The sequence below is a fragment of the Penaeus monodon genome, chromosome 33 (genome assembly GCF_015228065.2).
Source record: "Penaeus monodon isolate SGIC_2016 chromosome 33, NSTDA_Pmon_1, whole genome shotgun sequence".
NCBI lineage: Eukaryota > Metazoa > Arthropoda > Malacostraca > Decapoda > Penaeidae > Penaeus > Penaeus monodon.
The window spans coordinates 4,915,681-4,916,704 of record NC_051418.1 but is presented as its reverse complement, the minus strand read 5'-3'; the positions used below and the strand labels follow the sequence as shown (position 1 = coordinate 4,916,704).

The window sequence follows — 1,024 nt, the reverse complement described above, 5'->3', positions numbered from 1 at the left end:
GTAGTGAGCAGAAGTCGTGTTAAAAGATATAACCTGTTGTTTACATGTATGAACAAGAGAGCTGTGCACTTAGAAATGGCTTATGATTTGTCTACAAATTCTTGTATTAATTGTTTGAAAAAATTCATTGCACGTAGAGGAGTACATAAGTACATAAGATCTAATAATAAAACAAGTTTTATTATTGCAAAACATGAATTGAAAACGTGAAGTATAGAAGGGAAAAAATAGTTGTCCAGTGTGCTAATCTTGGTACTGAATGGGATTTTAATCCACCATATGCTTCTCATTTTGGATGTGCGTGAGAAAGATTAAATAGTACAGTTAGAGAGATTTTGTATACAATGGTGAAGGAAATTTTGATTATTTTGGATGATGAGGCCTTTTCTACACTATTCTGTGAAGTTGAAGGAATAATGAACAATAGACCAGTAGCAAATTTATCTGATGTGATTTAGAACCACTCACTCCAAACATGCTCCTTCAATCAAGAAGTGCTAGTAATTTACAGCTTGAGCTTTTAGAAGACATTTATAGTAAGAGAAGATGGCGCCAAATACAATATATGAGTGAAATATTTTAGAATCTTTGGTTGAAATAACTTTTGTCTTGCTTACAAGAAAGAAGTAAATGGGACTATAAGAAATGTAATTTAGGAATTGATGATATTGTTCTCATTGTTAAGGCTAATGCAAAGAATACCTACATATTTGCAATAGTGCCTGAAACTTCAGTTGGAAAAGATGGATTAGTCAGATGTGTAAAAATGGTTATTTAGAAAGGCCGATTTCAAAACTTTGTCTAGTAAGAAAGCATGAATGTAAGAAGGAATTAAACTTGCCATAATTTTTGACACCAGCATATGTAAAAGGTGAGGGCTTGAGCTGCTCCTGAGTGGGGTGTGTCACAAGCCACTTCCTCTGTTGTTACATTTCTTTACTCTCTCTCGTACTACTTAATTTTCCTATTTTTGCTATTTCTTCAGCAGAAATATTTTATTTAAAAAATATACAAATGTGATGTG

General features: G+C 32.6%; 1 protein-coding gene across 1 annotated transcript in view; it reads left to right on the top strand.

The window, feature by feature from the left end:
• The first annotated feature begins 475 nt into the window (after positions 1-475).
• Positions 476-1,024, top strand: part of LOC119594223 (serine/threonine-protein kinase STY46-like) — a 29,586-nt gene continuing 29,037 nt past the window's right edge. Inside the window, exons 1-2 of the mRNA XM_037943293.1 lie at positions 476-536; positions 621-751. Of these exons, the coding sequence (XP_037799221.1) occupies positions 476-536; positions 621-751 (192 nt within the window). The remainder of the gene's footprint in view (positions 537-620; positions 752-1,024) is intronic.